The 23,742-nt window shown below is 39.7% G+C and overlaps 1 protein-coding gene across 8 annotated transcripts in view; it reads left to right on the forward strand.

Moving 5' to 3' along the window:
- The window catches only part of BIRC6 (baculoviral IAP repeat containing 6), a 255,529-nt gene that overhangs the window by 82,232 nt on the left and 149,555 nt on the right, over positions 1-23,742 (forward strand). For 4 of the 8 annotated variants that reach the window (XR_009867792.1, XM_062209232.1, XM_062209226.1 and 1 more), the window contains exons 11-20: positions 6,344-6,493; positions 9,020-9,245; positions 11,607-11,767; positions 12,823-12,912; positions 13,381-13,512; positions 16,281-16,459; positions 17,226-17,359; positions 19,969-20,130; positions 20,226-20,357; positions 22,406-22,503. Coding sequence is in view for 7 of the 8 variants with exons in the window: in XM_062209232.1 (XP_062065216.1) it covers positions 6,344-6,493; positions 9,020-9,245; positions 11,607-11,767; positions 12,823-12,912; positions 13,381-13,512; positions 16,281-16,459; positions 17,226-17,359; positions 19,969-20,130; positions 20,226-20,357; positions 22,406-22,503 (1,464 nt within the window). In the remaining variant the exon portion in view is untranslated. Of the gene's footprint in view, positions 1-6,343; positions 6,494-9,019; positions 9,246-11,606; positions 11,768-12,780; positions 12,913-13,380; positions 13,513-16,280; positions 16,460-17,225; positions 17,360-19,968; positions 20,131-20,225; positions 20,358-22,405; positions 22,504-23,742 lie in introns of all 8 variants that reach the window. The other 4 variants (XM_062209225.1, XM_062209228.1, XM_062209230.1 and 1 more) reach the window with 2 other exon arrangements.

The raw sequence follows: 23,742 nt of genomic DNA on the forward strand, positions 1-23,742 counted from the left end.
GAAATCCGTGCCTATGAGGAGTCTTTAAAAAATTCATGTAGGGGTTGGCGTTATGGCTTAGTAGGTTAAGCTGCTGACTGCAATGCTCACATCTGATTTAGGTGCTGGTTCGTGTCCTGGCTGCTCTGCTTCTGTTCTAGTTCCCTGTTAATGTGCCTTGGAAGGCAGCAGAGGATGGCCCAAGTCCTTGGGCCCATGCACCCACGTGGGAGACCCGGCTGAAGCTTCTGGGTTCTGCCTGTCCCAGCCCTGACCATTAAGGTCATTTGGGCAGTGAACCAGTGGGTTGAAGAGTCTCTGTTTCTATAACTCTACCTTTCAAATACATACAATGAATCATTTTTAAAAATTCATGAAATTCATGTAAAAATGCATATGACAAAGTGATTTCAGTCTGGCCCAGCCCTGGCTGTTGTAGCCATCTGGGGAGTGAACCAGTAGATGGAAGATAGATTCTCTCTCTCTCTCTCTCTCTCTCTCTCTCTCTCTTTCTTTCAATTTTGTGCATCAAATGACACTATCAATACAAAAATAATTTTTTTTTGCACCAACACAAACTGTTCTTTTATTTCTCTTTTACCATGAAGTTTTTGATGTACCTGTATTTGGTGTGCAAGTATCTGAGTCCTTGTTTTCCATTCTTTCTTTCTTTCTTTCTTTTTTTTTTTTTTTAAGATTTATTTTATTTATTTGAAAGAGTTATAGAGAGAGGTAGAGACAGAGAGAGAGGTCTTCCATCTGCTGGTTAACTCTCTCAGATGGCCGCAACAGCCGGAGCTGCACTGATCTGAAACCATGAGCCAGGAACTTCTTCCAGGTCTCCCATGCAGGTTCAGGGGCCCAAGGACTTGGGCCATCCTCCACGGCTATCACAGGCCACAGCAGAGAGCTGGATCAGAAGAGGAGCATCCAGGACTAGAACTGGTGCCCATATGGGATACCGGCGCTTCAGGCCAGGATGTTAACCTGCTGTGCCACAGCGCCAACCCCCATTCTTTCTTTAAAAAATTATTTTCATTTTATTTGAAAGGCAGAGAGAGAGAGAGAGTGACAGAGATAAAGAGAATCTTCCCTCCAGTGATTCACTAGTCAAATGCCTGCTGTAGCCAAGGTTGGGCCAGTCCAAAGCCAGGAGCTTGGAACTTAGTCTGCAATCTCTTGTATGGATGACAGGGACTCGGGTACTTAGGCCGTCATATGCTGCTTCCCAAGAATCTGCAGAGAATCTGGGACTTGAGCCAGGCACTCCAGTATGGGATGTGAATGTTTCAAGTTGTGTCATGACCACTGTGTCAAATGCTTGCCTGTTTACCATGTTTTTTAAAGGCTTATACCTTAAAAATGAAATTGTTGGAGCATGATAATCTTGTGTTTAACTTTTTGAGGAATCACCATACGATTTTCCACAAAAGGCTACAGCATTGTACATTTCCACAAGCAATTTGGGAGGCGGGTCCCCAACATTTTTATGTCCTGGCCAGCACTTGTCATTTATCATTATTTTTAGTAGTAGCCATTCTAATAGATGTTAAGTGATAGGTATGAACCGGTATCTGATTGTGGTTTTGCTTTTTTTCCCCTAATGATGAATGATATTGAGCATGTTTTCATGTTGTTACTGGTCATTTGTATTTCGTTTTTGGAAAAATGTATTTATGTTCTTTGCCTACTTTTGAAATGGATTTTTTATTGGGTTGTGGACTTTTAAATATAAATTCAGGATATTAAGTCCTTATTAAACACATGATTTGCAAATATTTTCTCATTCTGTGGGTTGTCATTTCTCCGTCTTGATAGTATTATTTGATATACAGAGTTTAATTTTGAAGAATTTTAGTTCATCTTTTTATTGATAATCTATTTTTGTATTTAGATCACTTAACTTTTTCTTTAGTTTTTGACCATTATTGCCTTTATTAAAGTGATGTAAGGAAGGCAGTTGATTTAACTTCGCTGACGGGTATGTGAGTCCTTTTCCTGTGAATGGGCCACATTTTGCTGTTCCTTGGAGTGCTTTGTAAATCGTTGGGGTTGGGACTTTCTGATTGTTGTTATGGGTTACCTCTGGGAATGTAATTCTTCCAGTCAGGGAGCTGTCTCTTGTTGGCCGCAGCTGTCCATTTGTGACTTTTCCAGGCTATTTTTACAAAGGTTGGGTTTGCTGTCATGTGTGACTGCTGAGGTTTATGTTTCATTTTCTCTGCTGCCAGTGACCTGACAAAGACCTCCCTTGCTCTACAGTCCCCTCATCAAAAGGGTTCTGTCCTTTTAAATCTCCCTGTAGAGACTGGAATGGACAGCTTCAGCCTGAGAAGGCCGAAAAGGATTTGCTCCAGTCCTCCTGGCACTGCCTAACCAGTCAAAATGCACAGCCCCAGCACTGGGGTGAGGGGTGAGGTCTTTTTTTTTTTTTTTTTTAATTTATTTATTTTATTTGAAAGGCAGAGTTACAGAGAGGCAGAGAGAGGGAGAGAGAGAGAGAGAGGTTTTCCATCCACTGGTTCACTCCCCAGATGACTGCAATGGCCGGAGCTGTGCCAATCAGAAGCCACGAGCCAGGAGCTTCTTCCGGGTCTCCCACGTGGGTGCAGGGATCCAAGGACTTGGGCCATCTTCTACTGCTTTCCCAGGCCATAGCAGAGAGCTGGATCAGAAGTGGAGCAGCTAGGTCTCGAACTGGCAGGCATATGGTATGCAGGCACTGCAGGCAGCGGCTTTATCTACTATGCTACAGCACTGGACCCTCAAATAAGTACATTTTTAAAAAGTAAAATGAAGTCAGTATTTATTCTAAAGTAGATTGTGATCCATAAAACCACTAAAAACCAACACGTAAACAGACTCAGGGTCTGGTGCCTTCAGGCTGAACAGCGGAGCAGGAAGCTCCAGGGCATGGCAGGGAAGGGGGAGGGTGGAGGCAGAAGGGCACTACTATAAGGCCCAATCCTGCAAGCAGGACTGGAAATTCAGTGAATCTGTGGCAAGCTAATTTATAAGTGGATATCCTGTACAGCCTACAAATGACGTTATAAAATATCTAATAGCTGTTGGAAGAAAAAAGGTTCCCCACTACCAAAGCAACTACTGAACTAGATGTGTACACAGGAATGACACCGGAAGGAGCAGAGGAGCGGCCACTGCAGGAGCAGTCTGGGCAAGCCAGTGCCACAGCTGTGGAGACAGTGGCCCATGTGACTGGAGCTGTTGGCTGGTGCCAAGGGCGGGCGGTTAAAGACCTTGCCCCTCAGAGACCTGGAAGAAGCTCTTGGCTCCTGGCTTCGGATCGGCACAGCTCGGGCTGTTGCGGCCAATTGGGGAGTGAACCAGGGGATGGAAGACCTCTCTCTCTAGCTCTGCCTCTTCTCTCTCTGTGTAACTCTGACTTTTAAATAAATAAATTTTTAAAAAATTTATTTGAGAGAGACACACACACACAGAAACAGAGACAGTGAGAGAGCTCCTGTCAACTGGTTTACTCCCCAAATGCCTGGGACCTGTCAGGGACCTGACTGCAAAGCCCTCCCCTACCTGATGCCTCCGAGGGTATACATTAGCAGGCAGCTGGAATGGGGAACCACAATCAAACCCCGCCACTCTATTATGGGATGTGAATATCAACGACAGACATGAACCTACCGCTGACTTAGTAAAATATATACAGTTTGTGCTCTAAACCCTGCCCTTGTCTGGAAGTGTCTCCACTTCTTCATTCTGTGAAGAATGCTGTGGATGGAGTTATTAGTTGACAATTTCTGTGCACTTTGAATGCCATCCCAGAGCCTTTTGTCATCTGTAGTTCTTGGTAGGTCATCTGTTCGTTGTTACTGTTTCTGTGGTGTCATTTTTATCTTGCTCTTTTCATGATGTTCTGTTGGCCTTTGACTCTCAACATTTTGTATGTGTGTGTCTCTCTGTATTTGTCCTGCTTGACTCATTGAACTGGTGGATTTGTGGTGGACAGTTTTTCATCAAATTTGGGAAATTTTGGCCTGTTCTTTATTTCTTTGCTTTTTTTCCCCTCAAAGATTTTATTTATTTTGAAAGAGAGGTAGACACACACACACACACAGAGAGAGAGAGAGAGAGAGAGAGAGAGAGAGAGAATGAATATCTTCCATCGAGAGAGAGAGAGAGAGAGAAAATATCTATTGGTTCACTCCCCAGATGGCTGCAACAGCCAGGGCTGGACCTGGTTGAAGCCAGAGGCCAGGAGAATCATCTGGGTCTCCCACCTGAGTAGCAGGGGCTCATCTTCCACTTGGGCAATCTTCCACTACTTCTTCCAGGCCATTAGCAGGGAGCTGGATCAGAACTGGAGCAGCCGGGTCTTGAATGGGGCCAATATTGGATGCCAGTGTTGCAGGTGACCACTTTACCTGCTGTGCCACAATGCTGGCCTCCCATTATTTCTTCCAGATTTTGTTTCTCTCCTCTTTATGGAGTTTGTTACATGTATGTGCATTTTGTTTTTTGATAGATTCATTTACATGAAAGGCAGGGATTTACAGGGGCTGTGGGGGTGGGAGGTAGAGGGTGGCGGGTGGACACAAAGAGAGAGAGCTTCCATTCACTGATTTTACTCCCTAAATGGCTCTGATAGCTGCAGTTGGACCAGGTTGAAGCCTTGGCATTCCTTCTAGGTACCCTACACTGGTGGCAGGGGACCAAGCCCTTGGACCATCTTCTGCAGACTTCCCAGGACACAAGCAGGGAGTGGACAGGAAGTAGAGTAGCTGGACGGGAACTGACACCAACATGGGATGCTGATTAGGTGATGGCCTAACCACTGTGCCACAATGCTGGCCTCACATATATGTTCTTGTAATTGATCTGCCTCTTAGGCCTAAGATTCTTTTCATTAATTTTTTTCTTCTGTTTTCAGGTTGGTTAATTTCTCTTGATCTGTCTTCATTTCACTGATTCCTTCTACTGCCATCTCAGATATGCTTGCCTCTCTAGTGAACTTTTTATTTCCATGATTTTACTTAGCAACTACAAAATTCCCTTTTGTGCTTTTTAAAATAGTCGGGACCGACGCCATGGCTCACTTGGTTAATCCTCTGCCTGCAGTGCCAGCATCCCACGGGCACTGGTTTCTAGTTCCGGTTGCTCCTCCTCCAGTCCAGCTCTCTGTTGTGGCCTGGAATGGCAGTGGAGGATGGTCCAAGTGCTTGGGCGCCTGCACCTGCTTGGGAGACCAGGAGGAAGCACCTGGTTCCTGGCTTTGGATCGGCGCAGCACTGGCTGTGGCAGCCATTAAGGGAGTGAACTAATGGAAGGATGACCTTTCTTTCTGTCTCTCACTAACTCTTATCTGTCAAATAAATAAAAATTAAAAATATAGTCTTCCTTTGTTGAGTCATTTGGAACATTATTTACTGAAATTTTCTATACCTGCTTTTCTCTTGTTCCATAGAAATATTTACAATAGCTTCTTTAAAATCTTGATCTGCTAAAATAGAGACCTGGGGCACCGTTTTCTGCCTTGCGCCCCCCCCCCCCCCCCCAATTCTTGAGTATGGGTCACTCTTTGCATGTCTTGTAATATTTCATTTGTTAGTGGATTCTGATTTCTCCCTTCTTGGAAGTTGTTGCTTTGGTTTGTAAATCACCTCACCAAATCTTTGCAGTGTGCAGCTCAGGTGGTCTCTTCATTTTTTTTCCCCTCAGTGTTTATTTTGAAGTTGTTTTTCCTTTTTGTTGCTTGTGTCAGCATAGGTTAGTATTCAGTCAGACACTGATAATCGTTGTCCTTATTCTGGCATGCTGGAAGTGAGTCTCCGGATTGTTGTGTTAGAATGTGCTATTCTCTGTTGATGTTTGTCTTAAATGGTTGCTCTTTTTTTTTTTTTTTTCTGTAACAGAGATATAAAAGCTAGAAATTTTATTTGCTTTCATATCCATGTGTGCACTTCAGAAAACAAGAAATATCTGTTCAGTTTTATACTGCTAGGATTTACAAGTTAGACTGAGTTTCAGTTCCTCTTCTGTAAAATGGCCCCAGGGAATAGTCCCTACTTCAAGGGTTTGGGGTGATGATTAGATGAATTAATTCAAGCTCCTAAAACAGTGTCTTGCACATGGTTAATGCTGGTAAATACTTGTTTTCAGATATGTTTATCTGTTGGTCATTTTGTTCGTTACACTTGGTTTGCAGTTTGCAAGTCCTTTGGTAATTAAATTTCTAAATTCTCAGGGATATATTACTCTGCTAGTCCTCCTTATCTGCCTGTTAAGTAATGGTAAAGCAAATTAAGTCTTAACTAAGTAGCATTGCATTTAAAAATCTGCGTGTTCATCCATAGTCCATATATCAATGTTGATGGAATTTTGCTACACTTAGGTGGTGAGCTTCATTTTCTCCAAATTGGAGGCACCTGTGATGATATTGATGAAGCTGATATTCTAGTGGATGGATCTCTTTCCAAAGGAATAGAACCATCTTCAGAAGGTTCTAAACCTTTGTCAAATCCTTCAAGTCCTGGCATTTCAGGTATGATATGACATTTTAAATGTGTTTTTTAAAAATGGAAAATCTGATGGTTTTAAGTTTTCTGAGCCTTTCTAACATAATTTTAACCACTATTTCAGTTGTCATAATCAACTTTTGGTTGCTTTGAGGAGGAGAAGTTCATTTCCTTGTTGATATTTTAGCGGACTTGTTACTGCATGTTTTTGTCTTTGTTTTTTAATAGTTGGCAGATGTTACAGCACAGTAAAATGAGAAATGATTTTTATTCTGTAGTAGATTAATATTAGCAGGACTGTGTAAGAGGTAAAAACATTATTCTGCTTTTAAGGGACTTTTCTTCTAGTTAGGGAAAAACAGGAGAATTTATGCATTTAAGTATGGTAAAAATCAGTGGACTGGCTAACATTTTAATATGACAACAGGAGTTAAAAGCCTAAAAAGGTATGTTTTCATTGAGGTCATTATCTGCACATTCACATTGCCCCATCATAAACCTCTGTATAGGTTTCTTTTTGTTAGTGTGGTTGTTGTTTTGGCCTTTTTTATCCACCCATCTTCCACACTGCTCTCCAAAGCTAGTTTTTTCTTTCTTTTTTAAAGACTTATTCATTTGATAGGCGGAGTTAACCAAGAGTGAGAGAGGGAGAGATAGAAAGAGTGAAAGACCTTCTCCATCCACTGGTCCACTCTCTAAATGGCATTAAGTGCTGGGGCTTGGCCTGGCGGAAGTCAGGAAGCCAGGAGCTTCATCCAGGACTCCTGTGGCAGTCTTTGGGTCATCCTCTGCTGCTTTCCCAGGCACATTAGCAGGGAGCTGGATTGGAAGAAAAGCTGGGATTTGAACCGGTGCCCATATGGGATGCTGGCATTTCAGGTAGTGGCTTAACCCATTGCCCCACAAAATTGGCCCCCCTCCCCGCCAAGAGTAGTAATGATAGGGCCGGTGCTGTGGTGAGCTGCTTTTAAGCTGCTGAAGCCCCGGTATCCCATGTGGGTGCCAGTTGGAGTCCTGGCTGCTCTACTTCTGATCCAGCTGCCTGCAAATGTGCCTGGGAAAGCAGACAAGGATGGCCCAAGTGCTTGGGCCTCTGTACCCATGTGGGAGACCCAGAAGAAGCTCCTGCCTCCTGGCTTCAGCGTGGCCCAGCCCTGGTCCTTATGGCCATTTGGGGAGTGAACCAGTGAATGCAAAATCTCTGTATCCTCCCCACCAATCACTGTCATTCTTTCAAATAAATAAATCTTAAAACAAAAACGAAGTCCTGATAGCGCGTTACCCCTTGCTTTAAAAACCCATTCTTCGCTTTAAGGAGTTTGATGAAACCATTCTAGCTTGCAACTCAGTCTCCAGTTACAAGAAACTTTGCATGATTTCCTGAATATGTAATTCTGTTTCTTGTGCTTCACAGGTCACACTGAGCTTTCTTACCTCTGTTCTTTGTTTTGTGTTTCCATTGTTCTGTTATGTTTTGCTCTTACCACTGCCCACATTTTTCCCTTTGAACATAGCATTTAAAAGAACTCTAATAAATAGTTAATGAAAAGTGTGTTTAAACTCAAATGCATTCCGAGTAGAAATAATTCACACTTATATTTGGGCATTTGAACATCAGTTACAACACGAACACTTATATTTATTTGGGCATTTGATCATCCTTGCACCAAGAGCAAACTTCTAGTGATTTTTAGGGATTACCAGTAGAATATATTGTAATCTTCACTGCATTTTCTATCAAAATTCTTTGATGTCGGAAGACTTTGCTCTGCTGTGTTAGCAGTATCTCCGGCTGCTTCTACCCACTAGATTCCAGGAGTATACACACTGTCCCCATTAGGACAACCAAATATTTCTAAGTGACTCGTTGTCCATCGAATCCTCTTCAACTTGAGATATACTGGCCTATTGTAATTAATCTAGGCTGATTGTCTTAGTTAACTATATAATTTGCTATAAAAACTAACATACTGAATGTGTTAATATTTTATAGGTTACTGGAAGAATGGAGAATTTCTATATAAACTGCAAAGAGTACTTTTTAATAAAGATTGAGTAATGAAATAATATGAAAGGACACTGATTCTATAAATGTTTACAAATATTTAATATTGCTTTATTTGGATTAAAAAGGGTCTAAACTTGAAGGAAAAGATGTCGTCTGGAGTTAACACTACAGTAATTTTGTAGAACTGTAGTCATATTTCTTTGTAAAAAATTTTCTAAACCTACCAGATCTCATATTTAAGTCTTTTTAAAATTCATTTTTAATTGAAATAAGAAGAGCTTCTCAGTTTTGACTAATGTTAAACATTTTGTAGATGTGAATTCAATATTTGTAAAAGAATATTAAACTGACGCAGATTGTTACTGGTAGGTTTATAAGATACTTTTAACTACCATGAAAGTGGAAAATCTGAGCCTACTTTATTAGCTTTGAAGGTATCTGGTAGTGTTGTAATTGAATAGACCAAAAACATCAATTAAAACTTCACCTTCCTTTTTTTTTTTTTTTTCCAACCTGTTCGATTACTTCAATCACTAATGTTAAGGAGTTGATTTGTTGGTGGACCAGCCTTTCACTCTTGAAATCTTGACGTCTCTAGTGGAGCTAACCCGCTTTGAGACTTTGACTCCGCGGTTTTCAGCTACTGTTCCTCCATGCTGGGTTGAAGTTCAGCAAGAACAGCAGCAAAGGAGGCACCCTCAGCATTTGCACCAGCAACACCATGGAGATGCTGCTCAGCATACTAGAACTTGGAAACTGCAGACTGACAGGTAAAACCTCTTCCTGAGATACTTTGCTTTAAGTCCATATTATGTGTTTGTTAGAGACAGTGTGGGGTTCCTGGGATGTTACTAGTAATTCTCTTAATTTTTTCTTATTACCGATACTATTCCATCTGCCATCTTGATTTTGGGAGTTGCTATTCTTATTCTCAGTAGAATTACAATCAATAGTGATTGTAATTCACCATTGCAATAATTCAGTCACTTGGTTCATGAATATATTTCATAAATATTTAAATGCTTGTTTTTTTTTTTCAGGCAGATATTCTTGTACTCTGGTAGTAGGGCTCTCATAGAATTTGCATTCTAATAGGGAAAAACAGTGAACAGATCCAAGGAGGTTTCAATAAGTTGGTACAGATGGGTTTGGGTTGGGTTGTCTGTTCTAGCAGTTAAGGTCACTAGCTGGGATGGGTTGTGATACAAATGAATTCAGCTGCTGCTAGGGATGCCTGTATCCCATATTGGAGTGTCATTCAAGTCTTGGCTACTCTGCTTCTGATCCAGTTCCCTGCTGATGTGCTAGAAGCAAAAGATGATGGCTCAACTGTTTGAGTCACTGCCACCCACTTGGGAGGCCCAAAAGGAGTCCCAGGCTGCTGGCTTCACCCTGTCCCAGTCCAGGTTGTTTTGGGCATTTGAGGAACGAATCAGCAGATGAAAGATCTATCCCCCTCTCTTTGTCACTCTGCTTTTCAAATAAATCTAAAGAAAAAAAAAAACTTGCCAACTTCTCATTTTGGAGTGCTTGTGTTCAGTACCTGGCTCTGTGCTAGGCTCCAGCTTCCTGTTCTTGTTGACTTTTGGAGGTTGTGATGATGATTCCTGTGACTGGCTTCCTGCCACCCACATGGGAGACCTGGATTGAGTTGTCTTTGGCCGTGGTCCTGTTGTTATCATGTGGGCATTTCAGGCGTAAACCAGTGGATGGCAGCTCCATCTATCTATTTCTCTCTCCCTCCCTCTCTCTCTCAATTTAAAAGAAAAACCAGGTTTATTTTCATGCAAAAAATACTTACAAATGCATGCATTGTTTTTTCAGCATGTGTTTTCTATAAACTTTTTGACAACTCTGTGTATGCATCGATTTCTAATTTTTTTGTACCTAATAAACTTGAACTTTTCCATTTCTCATGAACTTTTTGAACTACTTTTATATGCACTATGCTGTGTGGTCATAAAAACTGTGAAGATTGTTAAAAAGAGTATGCTGAAGGAATAGTTATGTAAGTGTATATGAGTGTAGTAAGCGAGTGGATTTTTAATCTCCAGGGGGATACTGATTCACAGGCAATAGCAAATACAAAGACCCTAAGGCGTGTTTGTTTGTGAATTCTACAAAGAGTGTGAAGACCACTGTTGCTGGTGCGCAGTGAAGGTAGGGGGGAGTGGGAAGAAGTGAGATGAGACCAGGTGGCTGTGGGCCAGAACGCCCGATCATCCTTACACGCTTCAGTCAGAAAGCCTTTTGTGTTGTATGAGATGGGAAGATGTTGGAGGGCTGTGAACGCTGCAGCGTCGTGGTATGACTTAGTGTCTAAAAGGATTCCTGTGAGTACTATGTGTAGAATAAAGGTGATTACCTGGGAGGGATGCACAAAGGACTCTAGTTTGATTGCTGTTGTGCTAGTAGTCCAGGTTAAATGCAGTGGTAGTTTGGACCATATTGACAGTGATGCAGGTTATGAAAAGAGTGGGGTGGATCATAGCAGTAATTTGGAGGTGGAAATAAAAGAATTTGCTGAAATATTAAGCATCTGATGAGAGGAGAGTCAAGGATGACAGTGAGGTTTTGCTTGAGCTAATTGAAAAGTGGAGTTTCTGTTTCGTGATATGTAGGAAGAGGTAATCAAGAAGTATGAATTTTTCTGTTTTTGTTTTTGCATGATGAATTTGAGATATGTGGTAGACATCTGGATGTGATGGAGTATGACTTGGAGATTTTCACTTTCTAACATGTATATAAAATTTAAAACCAGACGCACACACACAGTACTTGTTTTAAAATGAGTACTTGGCACCCTAGATACAGAGTGATGCCCAGGAATGTGTGATCATTTTGATGCAAGATTGTCCACAGTTTGAGAAATAATCATTTATTGACTAGATATGTCTAAGTCTCAAGACAGGTATTGATTTGTAAGGTAGTATCATTCATTGCCCTAAGTTTAGCCTTCTCTGATTCCATGAGAAACATTAAGTTTTACTGTGTACTCTACAAAATCAAAAAGTAAGAAAAGTAATATTAAAGGAAATAAGCTTATGGCTGAGGGAAGGGTTTTTTTTGTTTTGTTTCATTTTGTTTTGTTTTTTGCTTTAATTATTAGCATCTCCCTCTTTATTTGACAGCAACAGCTGGGATGAACATGTATTTGAATTGGTTCTACCTAAAGCTTGTATGGTTGGACATGTGGACTTCAAATTTGTTTTGAACTCAAACATCACTAATATTCCACAGATACAAGTGACATTGCTGAAAAACAAAGCTCCAGGCTTAGGGAAAGTTAATGGTAAGAACGGATGCAAATTATGTTTGAAGATTTTGTCTTGTAATTGATTTCTTTAAGAAAGAAACTAATTTTCACTTTGGTTATCTAGGTTTGATGCCCTTCCCTGCATCAGTAACCTCAGAGCTACTTGGCTGCTGTATTTTTTGATTTTATTTAGAAAAGTAATCCAGAGAACATTTCAGAGCTTTTCAGTAATTCAGTGGTGTTTGGAATTGCATAAATTTGGATAAAATTTATCATGCTTTTGGGGAAGTAGAATTAGTTCCTTTGTGAACTATTTTCAAATTTAGCATTTACTGTCTTTATGAATTTCTTTTCCTGAGACTTGATTGTGAAGACTATATTACCAGAAGTTAACTATTCTTTTTATAATGAAGCCATTGTTATATGTATTGCCAAATAATGCCTGTTTTTATTTCGCTTTCTTGTAAGTTCAGAATTTGATATGGTGAATTATTAAAATAAATTGCATTCATTTTATTAGCATGATAGAAACTAGGTGTTACTTCTTAGTTTTTTTTTTTTTTGACAAGTTAATCTAAAAGACTGATTTTAAGGTAAAATGGCAACTTAAAACTAGGAGTTCAGATATTTAAATCTGAAAGACTTTCTGTGTCAGAAATTATATGTACCATATATGTGTGTGTATGAATATGTGTGTGTATGTATATGTATGTATTTTTGTGAGCTGTAACATTTTGATTTAATTGAGTCTAGGATTAGACATAGGTATTTTTAAAGCCCTGCAGGTGCTTATACTGTGCAGCACAGGATAAGAACTTTTAGTTTAGTCACCAACAATTTATTTCTTCAGGTGAATATTTTATTATCGTAAGAGGAGAGAAAAGTACATAAAACAGTTATTTGAATTTTCTTCTCTCCTGACAGCTATTTTGTTGCATCTGTCAGGAAAATCAAAGTATTTCCCAAATTAACAGAAAAATTTAGGTTTATAGGCACATAAATCATTGATATAAAGCAAAATTAAGTTTACTAATATTTTTATCCTCTAGAAACAGCAGTAGATAGGCAGATCACCTTTCCTTTGTCTCCAGCTCTTAACATTGAAGTGGAACAAAATGGGAAACCGTCCCTGGTTGATTTGAATGAAGAAATGCAGCACATGGATGTAGAGGAATCACAGTGTGAGTTAAATTATAGAGCTGTTGTCCATGACAGTAAAAGGAGTAGAGATCCGAATGCATCATGTTGGGCACAAATTTCTTATGGCTTGCAAAAACTGGTCTTAAAAACATGATTAAAAATAACCAATAATTCTGCTTTGGCAATATGCTTTAACTTTCAGCTCATCTTTGTGAACACAGCTGCGCTAATTCTTGCATTCTTGTTTTTTAATGCCTTGGTATTTGAAATCAATTCATGGTCTCATAAATTTTTTGAAAATCGAGGTGAAATTTTAAATAATATGGGACTGGAAATCAATGTAATATATTGGATAATTGATTATAGTTCCTAAGCATGACAATGAATTCTTTCTAAGTATGCTATTTTGTGTGGTAGTATTATATGTAATTGAGTTAGATATTTGTTTATAAATAGTAACTTATAAATAAAAACTAATTTCAAAGAAAAATGTGTGCTTTTCTTTTTAGGTCTTAGGTTATGTCCATTTTTAGAGGATCACAAAGAAGATATTCTGTGTGGGCCGGTGTGGCTTGCTAGTGGCCTTGATCTATCAGGGCATGCTGGGATGTTGACGTTAACAAGCCCCAAACTTGTTAAAGGTGAAGTAATAATGTTTTACAAAAGCAAATTGAATAACACTGCAATTATAAAAATTATTTTTTAAAAAATGAACTTGAAAACTTAGTGTTTTGTTTGGGACTTAATTAGAAATTCCATCAACTTGGTGGCTTCTGAAGTTATTTTCTCTTATAAGTTACTGTATGTGAGACATTTGATCCTTTTTGGGTGATGGTCTCAGTGGTTTTAAAGAACTAAGGAAGTTACTGCAGTGTGACTTCATAGAGATCTTCTGAGAAATCAGACATATTCTGCCATTTTTATCTTATCATCTCAGAGTCCTATGTCATTAGAGTGTTACATATTGTATTATTTTTACTCAAAGGGCTTTTTTGGGTGCGTCTTTTGGTATACAATGAGATAACAGTGATTTGATACAAATTATATCTTAATTATATTTGATACAGTTCAGATCCTAAACAGATACAAAATATAGTTTATGTTTAAAGGTAATTGATTATTATGTGGATAGTAAGTAGACATATTAGTTGTAGGTCTTTTTTTGTATCCCAGAGGTCGATTAAAAAAAGCAAATAAAATACTGAGCTTGATTGTTGAAAAAATTTGGAGGCACAGTGAGGTGTGAAGGTCCTTCTCGAAACCAAGAAAATGGCTTACCACCCAAATTACAAATCTGAAATGCATGTAGTTCCTTCATAATGTTTGTGCTAAAGTATGATTGTGGTTGTTTGAGAAGCAGAGAAGTAGATACCCAGGTAGCTCTCATCAGCTGGTTCACTCCGCAAATACCCGTAATGGCCAGAGCTAGTCTGGGGCTGAAACTGGGAGGGGAGAAGTCAGTCCAGGTCTCCCACGTGCGTGGCAGGAACCCAATTATTTGAGCCATCACTACTGCCTCCCAGGGTGTGCATTAGTGAGAAGTAGGAATCAGGAGCTGAGACTTGAACCTATAGACTGCTGTGTGGTACGCAGCTCTTAACTGCTAAATACCTCTTCTCTATTAGTACTTCTTTCAAGGAGAAAGAGTAAAAGTTCTTGACTTATTTAAGAGAAGAAAAATAATCTTAAACTAAGGTGGCTAAGATTGATGGTAAGAATGAATTTGCTGTTTGTGGAATTGTGAAGAAGGAAAAAGAAATTCATCCTAGTTTTGCTGTCACATCTCAAGTTGCAGAAGTAGAGCCACAGTGTGACAAATGTTTAATTGAGATGGGAAAGACATTAAACTTTATTGTAGGTATGTTATGTGTAGGAAAAACATAATATCTATAGGATTTGGTACTATCCATGGTTTTGGCATCCCCTGGAGGTCTTGCAATGTTGTCCTCTAGACAAAGAGGGAAGACTATTGTAAATACAAAGTTTCACTTTGTTTTCTTGATGGTATCTCATGCATTGATTAAGTTTTTGAGGCTGTGATATGATAGACTTCATACTAGTTTACAAAAGTGAGTATAAGTTAATTGTATGTAGTGAGCATGTGAAGCTTAAATTGTGTGAAAATAAAAATAATGGTTCTGCCAGCCGGCGCTGTGGCTCAACTGGCTAATCCTCTGCCTTGCGGCGCCGGCACACCGGGTTCTAGTCCCAGTCGGGGCTCTGGATTCTGTCCCAGTTGCCCCTCTTCCAGGCCAGCTCTCTGCTGTGGCCCGGGAGTGCAGTGGAGGATGGCCCAGGTGCTTGGGCCATGGACCCCATGGGAGACCAGGATAAGTACCTGGCTCCTGCCTTCGGATCAGCACGGTGCGCCGGCTGCAGTGCGCCGGCCACAGCAGCCATTGGAGGGTGAACCAATGGCAAAGGAAGACCTTTGTCTCTCTCTCTCTACTGTCCACTCTGCCTGTCAAAAAAAAAGTTAAACAAAAAAATAATGGTTCTGACACAATGGAGGGTTGAATTATATGCATGTATCTGGAAAGCCTCAACAATGTGAATGTGTTAGTTTTTTTAGAATTCATTATTACTTAATTTAAGTCCCTCCCTAAATCGTTAAAACTGGAGAAAATGGTTGCTAAATTTTAATGTAAAATGTGAAATGGACCAAAAATATTTGAAATAGCTGCTTGAGAGGTAGCCAGATACTTGAATCTGGAGTAGTTCAGCAGTCAGTGTAACAGGGTGGTGCAAGCACAGTAGGCAGAGAAGTATACAGGAAACAAACAAGCAGAGTGGCTTTTGTGATCACAAAAGGGTTTATAACTGGTAAGGCATCAGTAGACTAATGCTTTGCTGGCATATCTGTGAATCTGAAGGTATTTTTGCAAAGAATTTTGCATATAGATTGTATAGTATTATCACAATGCAACTAAAAGAAACAAAACATAGTAGTGAAAATAACTGTTTAACTAGAGTGCTGTCTGTTGTGCCAAGCACAGCGATATGTATTTTAATTACCTCTTGAGATAGACACTTTGTCATTTTACATTACCCACTCAATTTACATTTAAAGTAAGGGAACCACAGAGAGGGTCATTTGTCACATGCCTAATACATGGTGGAGTCAGTGTTCAAATCCAGGTAGTGACTCCAAAGCCTTTGTTTTATACTGGAAATATCATAGTGCTCTGTATATGTGCATACATAAGACTGGCTAACTCCAGTGTTTTTTGTGTTTGTTGCCATCATATGAGATAATACAACAATATGATAATCAAACAATGTAATTAAAAAATTCTGACGTAGTATACTTTTTTTTTGTGGAGTTAACTATTTAGCTTGCTCTATGAAGATGCAAAACAATTCACTTTTTTGGTGATTCAGTTCTTTATCACATTGCATGCTCTTTTAGGTATGGCAGGAGGAAAATATCGCTCATTTTTAATCCATGTCAAAGCGGTGAATGAAAGAGGAACAGATGACATTTGTAATGGTGGTGTACGTCCTGTTGTGAGACTTCCATCCCTGAAACACCAGAGTACTAAGGGTTACTCACTGGCTTCCCTCTTGGCTAAAGTTGCAGCAGGAAAGGTACGGCACTATGCTTTTTAGCCGTAGTGATGCTATTTGAAGCACTGTGGATGGGAGTTGGCATAGTGCTGAAAGTAGTTTGGCTCTTTATTGATGTTTTACGTGACACTTGATTTGTGTCACGTAAAACATCAATAAAGATTTTTTCTTTGTAATGATTTGCAGGAATATAATTAAGAAAATGTCTTGAATAGCTTTAGGCAAATTCTCTAGCTTTTATAAAGTATACTCAGTAGGGAATAATTATAATAATTATCTTTACTTTAGAATTGATTCATTCCATGTTGTTTACTTTCTTAGGTATGAGGATTCCTTTCCTATGTTCTGTACTGGTTCATCATCCTTTTTTTTTTTGTTTGTTTGTTTGCTTTGTTTCTTTTTGGTGAAACATTTGGGAGGATATAGGAAAAGAAGCTGGGAAGTAGTTATCTCATTTTTAAATTTTGCAACAATGGAGAATAGCAGTTGAGAAAGTGGTGTATCTCATAGAACATAGAGGAGCTGTAGTTGGAGTTGACTCAGCTTTGGTTTTATAATCTTTAATCACTAGATTCTTGGTTTTAGAACAGTGACTATTTCTTTTCCCCCTCCTTTTATAACTTTGCAGAAAATTAGTCATTTATTGACTATGAGAGTAAAAACTGTGATTTAAGATTTATGTTTTGATAGTCATATAATTCAGTTACTTTTCCTTTCACAACATTAATTGTAAATAAGTTTTTTAGTTTGGTTTGTTTTATTCAGTTATGTATGATTGTATGCTTAGGAAAAATCATCGAATGTCAAGAATGAGAATGCAAGTGGTACTCGTAAATCTGAAAACCTCCGGGGCTGTGATTTACTTCAAGAGGTCTCAGTCACCATTAGAAGATTCAAGAAAACTTCAATTTCTAAAGAAAGGTAGTCTCATCCTCCTGATATTCTCATAGTAATAAATATATGAAGCGTAAACATAACAATTCACATATACAATTTAATGACCTACGTTTCGCTAGAAAAAAATTTTTTTTAAATTGGAGAAACTGAAAAATAGAGTTGGGGGGAATCAGAGGCAAGTAAGTGCTACCCCATCAGCTGGTTACTCCTTAGATACCTGCATTGGCCCCAGGGGCAAAAGCTAGGATCTAGGAACTCAATTTAGGTCTCATTTGGGTGACAGGAACCCAACTGATTGAATCATTAGTGCTGCCTGCAGGGTCTACATTAGCAAGAAGCTGGTGACAAGAACTACTGCCAGAAGTCCAGATCCATTTACTTCAGTGTAACCCTAGCTTTTTTTTTTTTTTTTTTGGACAGGCAGAGTTAGACAGTGAGAGAGAGAGAAAGAGAGAAAGAGAGAAAGGTCTTCCTTCCATTGGTTCACCCCCCCAAAATGACCGCTACAGCCGGTGCTGCGCTGATCTGAAGCCAGGAGCCAGGTGCTTCCTCCTGGTCTCCCATGCAGGTGCAGAGCCCAAGCACTTGGGCTATCCTCCACTGCCTTCCTGGGCCACAGCAGAGAGCTGGGCTGGAAGAGGAGCAACCGGGACAAAATCCAGCTCCCCAACCGGGACTAGAATCCAGGGTGCCAGCGCCACAGGGGGAAGATTAGCCAAGTGAGCCACGGCACTGGCCTATTTTTTTTTCTTGTATTTTATTTATTTGAAAGACAGAGAGGCGGGGCGGGGGGGTGTTCTATCTGAAGCCAGGAGCCAGGAGCTTCTTCCATGTCTCCCATGAGGGTGCAAGAGTCCAAGGACTTGGGCCATCTTCTGCTTTCCCAGGCCATAGCAGACAGCTGGATCGGAAGTGGAGCAGCCTGGACCTGAACTGGTGCCCGTCTGGGATGCAAGAATTGCAGGCAGCGTTTTTACCCACTAAGCTACAACGTCTTCCCCTGTTGTTGTTTTATTTATTTGAAAGTCACAGTTATGGAGTAGGGGACAACAGGGATAGTTAGAGATTTCATATCTGCTTGTTCACTCCCAAAATGTCCACAGTGGCCAGGGTCAGGCCAGGCTGAAGCCTGGATCTTCTTCCAGGTCTTGCACTTTGGTGTCAGGGACCCAAACACTATGTCTGTCTTCTGCTGCTTTCCCCAGGCAATTAGCAGGGAGCTGGATCCGAAGTGGAGCAGCTGGAATATCAGCTGGTGTCCATATGGGATGAGGGTGTTGAAGACAGTGACTTTATCTGCCACACCACAACACTGACCTCCTATAGGACATTTTAATAGGGGGCTAAATGTCTCTGTCTACCTGAACTTTTTGGTTGCTTTCCTTTTATCTTAAGCATTTGTAGGGGCTGGTGCTGTGGTATTGCATGTAAAGCCACCACTTGTGGTTCCGGCATCCCATATGGGTGCCAGTTCCAGCCCCAGCTGTTCCACTTTTGACCCAACTCCCTTTTATTACACCCGGGAAAGCAGCAGAGGATGGTCTAAGCCCTTGGGTTCCTGCAGCTATGTTGGAGATCTGGAAAAAGCTCCTGGCTCCTGGCGGTGGATCAGCCCTGCTCTGATCATTGTGTTCATTTGGAGAGTGAACCAGAGGATGGGAGACCCCTCTCTCTCTCTGTAACTCTGTCTTTTAAATGAATGAATCTTTAAAAAAATTTTTTAGATCTGTGAGGGTCTCAAGTTTCCTACTTCATTGGTTTATCACTGCTGTATGCACTGTGCTTGCTATTTACTAATAATAGATAAGAAAGGAAATTAATTTAAAGTTGTAATAATTGTCAGAGTATAATACATTATTGTAAACTTTAGTTCTTCTAAAACTTTGTACAAATTAAGTACTACATTATAATATTTTAAAGAGTTTTTTTTTGTTTGTTTGTTTGTTTGAAATATTTGTGAAGGAGGGAGATGCAGAGTCAGGGTGTCCCTGTTCAGTGGTTTAATCCCCACCTTTCTTGTCTGCAATGGCCGTACATGTGCATGTCAAGAGTACACTTATGGGACTGATGCTGTAGCTTAACAGGTTAAGCCAAAGCCTGGAATGCTGGCATCCTGTATGGTTGCCAGTTCAAGTCCTGGCCTCTTTGTTTCTGATCCACCTCCCTGCTAATGTGCCTGGGAAAAGCAGCAGAGGATGGCCTATGTCCTTGGACCCCTTCATCCATGTGGGAGGCTGGATAAAGCTTCAGCCTGGCTCAGCCCTGGCTATTGTGGCCATTGGAGAGTGAACCAGCTGATGGAAGCTCTTTGTCTCTGTCTTTCCCTCTCTTTGGAACTCTGCCTTTCAAATAAATAAATCTTAAAAAGAAAAACAAAAATTCCCATTGGAGCCATCATTGCTACCTCTGAAGATCTGCATCAGTTGGTGGCTGGAGTAGGAGCTACAGCTGGATACTCAACCCAAGTACTTCCATATGGGACATGGGAATGTTAACTGCCAGGGTAAATTCCTGCCCTGTAAACATGTTTACAGACATAGTTGTGCTATTCATGATTTAAAATATCATGTGATCAAAGAGATTGTTTATTTGTTCTATTTTGTTAATTAATTTTCATTGTTTCTTTCTTGTAGAGTGCAACGATGTGCCATGTTACAGTTTTCAGAATTTCATGAGAAGCTTCTTAACACTCTTTGCAGAAAAGTAGATGATGGTCAAATCACAGAAGATGCCCAGAGCCTTGTGTTGGATACTCTTTGTTGGTTAGCTGGAGTACATTCAAATGGACCTGGAAGGTTAATACTTCAAAAAGAGAGAGAGTTTGCTTACTACTGTTGCTTATTCTTTGGATGTTTTAAAACTAATCTAAATGTCTGGTACTGTTTTGCAGCTCAAAAGAAGGAAATGAGAGCTTACTTTCAAAAACACGAAAATGTCTTTCAGATATTGTACGTGTTTGCTTCTTTGAGGCAGGACGAAGTATTGCTCATAAGTGTGCCCGATTTCTAGCATTGTGCATTAGGTTGGTGTGTTTTAAGTTGAAAGTATACTTTTTTGGTGTACCTCTGGTTTGATTGGGTGATATCCTTGTCTGCCTTGTGATCTGATACTCAGTGAATATGTGTTGCTTAAGAGAATTTCTTTTTCTTCTTTTTCTTTTTTAAAGATTTATTTATTTGAAAGGCAGAGTTAGAGAGGGGGAGAGGCACAGAGAGAGCGAGAGAGAGGGATCTTCCATCTACTGGTTCACTCCCCAAATGGCTGCAGTGGCTGTAGCTGGGCCAGGCTAAAGTCAGGAGCCAGGAGCTTCTTCTGGGTCTCCCAAGTGGGTGGCAGGGGCCCAAAGACCTGGGCCGTCTTCTGCTGCTTTCCCTGGCACATTAGCAAGGAGCTGAATTGGAAGGGGAGTAGCTGAAACACAAAATGGTGCCCATATGGGATGCTATGCCACAGCACTGGCCCAAAGAGAATTTCAAATGTCGATGAAAATTATTGAGATTCTAAGAAAAAATTTTGTGTTAGCAGACTATGATGTCTTGTAAAGTAGGTCTGTTAATAAAAGAAGCCTACTAAGCTTCTCTATTAGTAGTGGTTTAACGCATTTGGTAAGGGGAATCCTTCTGACACTTTTATTCCTAACTCTCCCTGCTTGCCTTTTCTTCATCTGAGTCTGTTAACCTTGTTATACAAGGGTACTTCAGAATGTTCCTGGGAAAATGGGATTAAATGATGACGTTTATTTGGGGTGGGCATTTGGCCTAGTGGTTAACACGCCCACATCCCACACTGGAATATTTTGGTTCAGTTTCTGTCTCTAGCTCTGACTCCAACTTACTGCTGATGAAAATCTTGTGAGATAGTGGTATATGGGCTTCTGCCACTCATGTGGAAGATCTGGATTTTGTTCCTAGCTCTTGACTTCGGTCCTGACCAGGCCTGGCTGTGCTGGCCTTAGTCATTGCAGGCAGTTGGGGAATAAACCAATGAATGAGAATGTTCTGTGTCTCTGCTTCCTTCTCTCCATCAAATAAATGAAATTTTTTTTAAAAAGACATTTATGGCCAGCGCCGCAGCTCAATAGGCTAATCCTCCGCCTGCAGCTCTGGCACCCCGGGTTCTGGTCCCAGTCGGGGCACCGCATTCTGTCCCAGTTGCTCCTCTTCCAGTCCAGCTCTCTGCTGTGGCCCGGGAGTGCAGTAGAGGATGGCCCAGGTGCTTGGGCCCTGCACCCGCATGGGAGACCAGGAGAAGCACCTGGCACCTGGCTTCGGATCAGCGCAGTGCGCCAGCCGCAGTGGCCATTGTGGGGGAAGACCTTTCTCTCTGTCTCTCTCTCTCTCACTGTCCACTCTGCCTGTCAAAAATAAATAAATAAATAAATAAAGTGGATGCCAGCTCACACTGCAAGAGCTTTAAAAAAAAAAAAGACATTTATTTTGGTGCAAAGAAGCTTTAGCTTCTTTCTTCTGCTTGTTCATAAGTATTTACTAGGAGTTTGCCTTCATAAAGTAATGTAATAGAAGGGGAAATGTTGATTATCAAGTTTTGATCAGTACACATTGTATACCTGTATTGAAATATCCCACTGTATCCCATAAGTATGTACCATTATTGTTAAAAAGTGAGTTTGGAACGCATGAATGCGTATTTCATGAGCTTGAAGATCCCTCATAGACATGAACTTCAAAATTATTTTGCAACTAAATAAACTTACCTTTTATCGCATATTTCATAGGATTTAAAAATAGCCCCAGATAGCCATCTTATTGGACTTTTCTGTAACATTTTACAAAGCATTTTCTTTGAATCTTGAAACTAAAGCTGTCCAATAAGTGTTTAACAGCTCATGGTTATTATTGACTTTATTTACTTGTTAGCCCTTTTTAGTAAAATGGTTTAACCCATAATATTTATAATGATTATTGTAAAAAAAAATATGTATATATATATAAATATTCCAGCCAGATTTTTCTTGTAATCAAATGAATATATCTGAAAGATTTTAAAGTAGTATGCTAGGTTTGAGATTGAATAATGTCTTTGAAATTTTTCTTGTTTAATTTTTTTCAGTAATGGCAAATGTGACCCATGTCAACCAGGATTTGGATCTGTTCTTTTGAAGGCTTTACTTGATAACATGCCATTTTTGCCTGCAGCAGCAACTGGAGGTATGTTCAGATAATCACAAATAGCTGTAGTGATAGAACATGTCATACAATTAGAGTGGGGATTATTTAGTGTCTCTTTTTTCTCTATTAGGCCCATTTTATTCTGTAGCTAGCTTATCTCTGTTTTTCAAAGGGGTTGATAAACTAAAATTAGGTGGGCATATATTCCATTTCAGTAATATTCCTAGGAAAAGGTTAAAGGGACAGTTAAGTGAACATCAAGTCTTCTTAATTCATATGTGTTCTTTAAAATTTTTAAATTGGTTGGTTATTTCCTGGCCGTAGATCAGATGCACAAATGGATATTCCCACAAGTACCAGGTAGATGACATAAGGAAGTATAATCATCCCAGTTTCCTTGCATATATGTGTAGTATGTTTGACTCCAGGCAACTGTGGCAAACTGGAATTCCCTAGAAGGGAATGGTGGTTTTTGTTAATGCCCAAAGAGTCCATGGAAATGCCTCTCAAGAATGAATGTAGTTAATCAAGTCAAGATAAATCTAATGTTATTTTTAAATATACATTTCTCACCATCTTCTGTTTTACAGATAGCTGATCCATTCTAAAACTTATCTCAATGAGATATAAATTCACAAGGATCTTTGAAGTAAACTAGAAAAAGTTGTTTCTCAATTCATAAATGATTATTTTATAGTTTTATATAGTATATTTACTTTGAACATACTGTTAACTATTATATAAATGTAGAGTAGCATGTTTTAGACTCAGTTGCTCACTGTAACAGTTTCTCTTGTTTCAGTTTCTTGAGGATAGTTTTAGATGTGAGATGCTTAAATTATGGAATGTATTTATAGTTAAGACATCTCAAGTTTAATACATACCAGCATGATTCATCTTTGAAGCCATGTTTTATATCTGGCAGTATAGAATAACTCTACTGCATGCTCTTGCTAAATTGTAGTGTTTGAAGCTCACTGCCATCCATTGGCAGGGAAAATCTTAGCATATACATGCAGTATTTCTGGAAGGATGACTTAAAGGACCTGTAGTCTCTACATTTTCCAGCTATTATAAAGTGTCCCTTAAAGTCATCTCATATTAACTTACATCTAAATGCCTATGTTGACTTGATACAGCTCTCTGAATATGTCTGAAATTCTCAATGTAAGAAAATACAGTAGGATGTACTTCATAGAAATCCGTATCCCACTTTTAAAAAATAAAAGATTTATTTATTTAAGAGGTAGACTTAGAGAGAGATAGGTCTTCTGTCTG

Source organism: Lepus europaeus, chromosome 13 (genome assembly GCF_033115175.1).
Source record: "Lepus europaeus isolate LE1 chromosome 13, mLepTim1.pri, whole genome shotgun sequence".
Classification (NCBI taxonomy): domain Eukaryota; kingdom Metazoa; phylum Chordata; class Mammalia; order Lagomorpha; family Leporidae; genus Lepus; species Lepus europaeus.